Source organism: Manacus vitellinus, unplaced genomic scaffold (genome assembly GCF_001715985.3).
Source record: "Manacus vitellinus isolate BGI_N305 unplaced genomic scaffold, ASM171598v3 scaffold_27_pilon, whole genome shotgun sequence".
NCBI lineage: Eukaryota > Metazoa > Chordata > Aves > Passeriformes > Pipridae > Manacus > Manacus vitellinus.
The window spans coordinates 8,738,576-8,742,993 of record NW_021940039.1 but is presented as its reverse complement, the minus strand read 5'-3'; the positions used below and the strand labels follow the sequence as shown (position 1 = coordinate 8,742,993).

Below are 4,418 nucleotides of genomic sequence, written 5' to 3'. Positions count from 1 at the left end.
ATCCACAGGGCCCCAAAACTCTCCAGTCCCTTTTCCTGGAGCTGCTGAAGTCAAAGCTATGAGATGTTCAGCCCAACCCCAGCTGTGTTTCCCAAAGCAGTCTGTGCCCAGCCTTCCCCTGACGGTGCCACCAGGAGCTGAATTGTTTCTGTCTCACAGAATCAACACTTGCTCCCTGGTCTGGAAATCCAAACCAGTCACGGATGGAGGATGATTACACTGCTCCTGAACTTGGGGTCGTGCATCTCCCTGAGAGCAAGAGCACAGTTTGTGGCTTTAACTGCCGAATTCTCCTCAGAGCGGAAAATTGCTGCTTGATTTTATTTGTTTCTCACACACCTCAGCTTCCTATTTCCTCCTTCAGCCAAGCTCATTTTCAAAGCAGCTGCAACGGTGTCATTACTCTTTTAAGTCAAAACCTTGACTCTTTCAGTGATATTGTTACTGGTGTAACTGTGTTTATCCTGGTGGAGAGGTAATTTACTGCTTACTTTCATAATAAGTACAAATAAAAGCCTCATTATATAGAAAAGCTGTGGCAAGTCTGTAATTACCCAGCTTGTTATTTTAAAGATCTCCCTTAATATGCCACTATTTATCACTTAAAAATCCCCATGTCTCACTTTAACTGCCCTCAAACTGCTTCTCTTTTGGAAGAACACTGATTACAGGTAAATGACTCCTCTCTGGTGGAGCTTAAAGAAGTATCAGTCAAGCCTTCATGGTTTCATTTCTGGGTAATGTGCACACAAATGGCACAGGGTAAATTTAGGAAGAGAAAATATTGAGTCAAAGGATCATATTTTGTTTTCCAGCAGCCCTTTGCTGGTGCTTGCATTGTATGAACAGGAGTGGAAGTACTTCAGCACTTCCATTTCTGCAATGAGATTCCAAAGCCTGTAAAACTTCCAGCCTGGCATTTTACCCCGGTGAATTTGATGGAAATGCTCCTGGTGAGGTTAAAAATGCACTTTTTATACCCACAAGCACCTGTAGCTCTGCTCTGTCACTGTCTCACTGATTCCCCACCCAACCCCAGATGCACTCGAGAGCTCTCCTCTCTTTTAAGGAGGAAATAATGCCTGTGGGCTGAGGGAACAGTTGTTTTTGTGAGACCTCGTCTCACATCCTCAGCACTCCTTGCTGTAGCTCTAGTTGTGCATTAAAAATCACACCCCAGCACAGGACAGAGAGCAGGAACGAGCTGCTTTGCCCCCATCCACTGCTCTGGGTGGATCAGGAGAGCTCTGCATCTGCCAGGACGCACCCGCAGCACCACCTGGGTCACATGGAAGTGTCCTCTGGCACATCCATGGCTGGAATTAATCCCTATTTTGGATGAACACAGGTAGGCACGACCAGACCAGACCAAACCATCTCAAAACGTGGTTGTTCTCCAAAGAAAGAACAGGTGACACACAAAACCAGGGAGCAAACACTGAGGCACGATGGAACTTCCCTCCATCTCTCCTAAGGAGGCAGGACAGAGGCTGGCTGGCGTCTTGGATCATGAGCTTTCTATTCCCATTTACAGAGCAGAGATTAAAACTGCCCGTGGAGAAGAGTCATCTTCTTTTGAAGTGCTTTGCTCTCCCTCTTAGTTTCACCTTTCTCTCCCCTAATTCACGTGCGTGCATTTATAACGAGAGGGAGCAACCGGTAAATTTTGGAAAGGAGAAAAAGAAAGGGAAAGGGAAGGGAAAAAGAAAAGATCCAGTGAAGACGCCTCTTACCGTCCTCTGAACGACCAGGATCATGATGGTGGCCAGAGCAAAGACGAGCAACGCGACGAGGGTGGCGATGATGAAATACAAATAGATTCTGTTGGTGCCCCCGAGCCTCCTCGGAACAGCGCCTTCATTCCCATGCATGGCTGATTCACGCGAGTCCCTCACCTGAACAACTGCTTGCTCCTGTGCCTGGCACATTCTTATATAGCTCTCGAGGCGCTGCCCTGTATCTCCCCTCGCTCGGGTTCAAGTTGCAGCCCATCTCTTTGCTCCTGGCAGGATTTTCCCCCTTCATCCTGGCTCATGTGATCCGGAAAAAAACCTTCATCACCCGCGGCACAGAGGGCGAGGAGGGCCCCGGGGGCGTGAGGGCAGGACGCGGCTGCGAGCAGGGGCAGGAGCCTCATGTTCCTGCTCCGGGATTTCTGCCGGGCTCTCGGAGCCCTGCACGGAGGTGTCTGATGTCAGAAGGTGAACAGTTCCCCAGACCAGCCGGCCCCCGCCCTCCACCGGCTTTCTGTGAAATGGGGAGATATGCAAATGCTCTTTCATTTTCTACTCGCTGCAGCTGCACTGTGGCACCGGGAGCGGCCCCGGGGCTCTGCCTTCCTGCGGCACAGGCGGTCACAGAACACACCTGGTTAGAGGGGACCCACAAGGATCATCGGTCCAACCCTCAGCCCGGCACAGGCCCATCCCCAAGGGTCACCCCCTGTGCCCCAGAGGATCAGCCAAACCCTCCTGGAGCTCTGGCAGCCTTGGGGCTGTGCCCACTGCCCTGGGGAGCCTGGTCAGTGCCAACCACCCTCTGGTGGAAGAACCTTTTGCTGAGATCCAACCTGAGCCTGCCCTGACACAGCTCCAGCCATTCCCTGGGTGCTGTCCCTGGTCCCCCCAGAGCAGAGCTCAGTCCCTGCCCCTCCTCTGCCCCTGCCCAGGAAACTGGAACTGCCATGAGCTCTCCCCTCAGTCTCCTCTTCTCCAACTGAACACACCAAGTGCCCTCAACTGCTCCTCAAACATCTTCCCCTTAAGGCTCTTCCCCATCTTCATTGCCTGTTTATCTGGAAACATTCCTACTTCATTCCAGTGTTGATGGACCAGCCATTCCTATCCCTGCATGTTTTATGTGAGGTGACTCCTGCCTTGCTGGCCAGTCCAGCTCGAATGAAACTTGAGTGTTTCTGAGGATTTTCACAGTTAGATGGGTGTCCTTTTTTGAACTGTATCTGTACAAGCCAGTTAACTTGTGCAACATGATCCAAACTTCTGGGAGTGTTATTTAGAATGATAGGATCACTGAGGTTGGAAAAGACCTCTAAGTACATTGAATCCAACCATTAATCCAACACTACCAAGCCCACCACTAATCCATGCGTCTAAGAGCCACAAAATTGTCTCAGCTGCTCTTGGTTTGGGAATACAGGGACATCAGAGAGGACAAACAGGACTTTACCACTGGTCCATCCAGCTTAACATGTTGCCTTCAGTAGAGAGCAACAAGAAATGCCTTGGGAAGAACATCAGAATAAAAGAAACTATTTATTGGGTGTAACTCTCCAGTTTCCTCTGATTTGGGCTTGTGGGACTCCCTATTTGAATGCAATTCTTCTTAACACCTCTGACATTACAAAGTCCTGACATCTTACTATCATTACCACTATCTTTAGTGAAATCACTGGAGCACAGCACTGCAAAGGCTTCTAAAGATTTGCAAAGTAGTGTTTTTTCAGTGTGTCCCTTATCACCATGGAAACAGGCACAGTCTGTTTAACCAGAGGCAAAGGGAACAGCCTCCTCTCCTGAGGATGAGACAATGGTCAGGTCTCCTTCAGCAAATCTGTTGCTCAAGGCTGACCTGTTGGATGAGGTGGATCATCAACTTCTGCATCCTCCTTGGTGGATGCAAAAGCTTTGGACAGCCACGACCAGCAGAGGTTCTCACTCATCCTGATTTGGAACTAATTTTGGATTTATTTGGAAATTAATCTTGATGATAAAGATTTCCACAGTCTGGCCTGTGAGAGTTCATTTGACCCCTCAAGCAGCCAGTCCTGCAGAGCAGCAGACCCAGCCTTTGGGAAGCAGAACATGGGGATCCCCTCACACTGTCATCGCTCCCCAAATCTCCTTGGCAACAATTCTGAAACGGGGGGAAATCCAAGTTAAAAGATCTTGCAGTGACTGGCAGCATCTCTTGAAGAGGCAGTTCAGCATCTCTTGCTCGTGGCTGAGCAGATACACTGAGGAAGGTGATTTTAAGAAAATAATGGTGGTGTGGTTTGAAGGATGTCACGTCATGTTTGGTGTCATGAGGAGGGCAAAGCTCTCGGGGAGTTTTTTGGCTTTTACAGCCACACAAGGATGTGCAGGTCAGCTCTGCAAACTGCAAAACACTTGTGCTACTTCTAGGGAGACAACCAGGCAGTGGTGATGGCTCCAAAAGAAAAAGAGATCAGTGAAGGCCAGTGAGGGAAAAGTGGGATGAATTAATTCCTTGTGTAAAAACGTGTTGCTTTCTAATCTGAATCTGGTCAGCCCATGAGCACAAACTCACAAGAGGAGTTGGGAATGCTTAAATCTGCTGGGAAGATCATGGAATCATAAAATCCCAGAATGGCCTGGATTGGAAGGAACCTCAAAGATCATCCTATTCCACCCCCTGCCATGGGCAGGGACACCTTCCAC

The 4,418-nt window shown here is 49.2% G+C and overlaps 1 protein-coding gene across 1 annotated transcript in view; it reads right to left on the bottom strand.

Moving 5' to 3' along the window:
* Window positions 1–1,928, bottom strand: part of TNFSF8 (TNF superfamily member 8) — a 17,799-nt gene extending 15,871 nt beyond the window's left edge. Inside the window, exon 1 of the mRNA XM_029960550.1 lies at window positions 1,734–1,928. Coding sequence (XP_029816410.1) covers window positions 1,734–1,928 — 195 coding nt within the window. The remainder of the gene's footprint in view (window positions 1–1,733) is intronic.
* Between the last annotated feature and the right edge of the window lie 2,490 nt (window positions 1,929–4,418).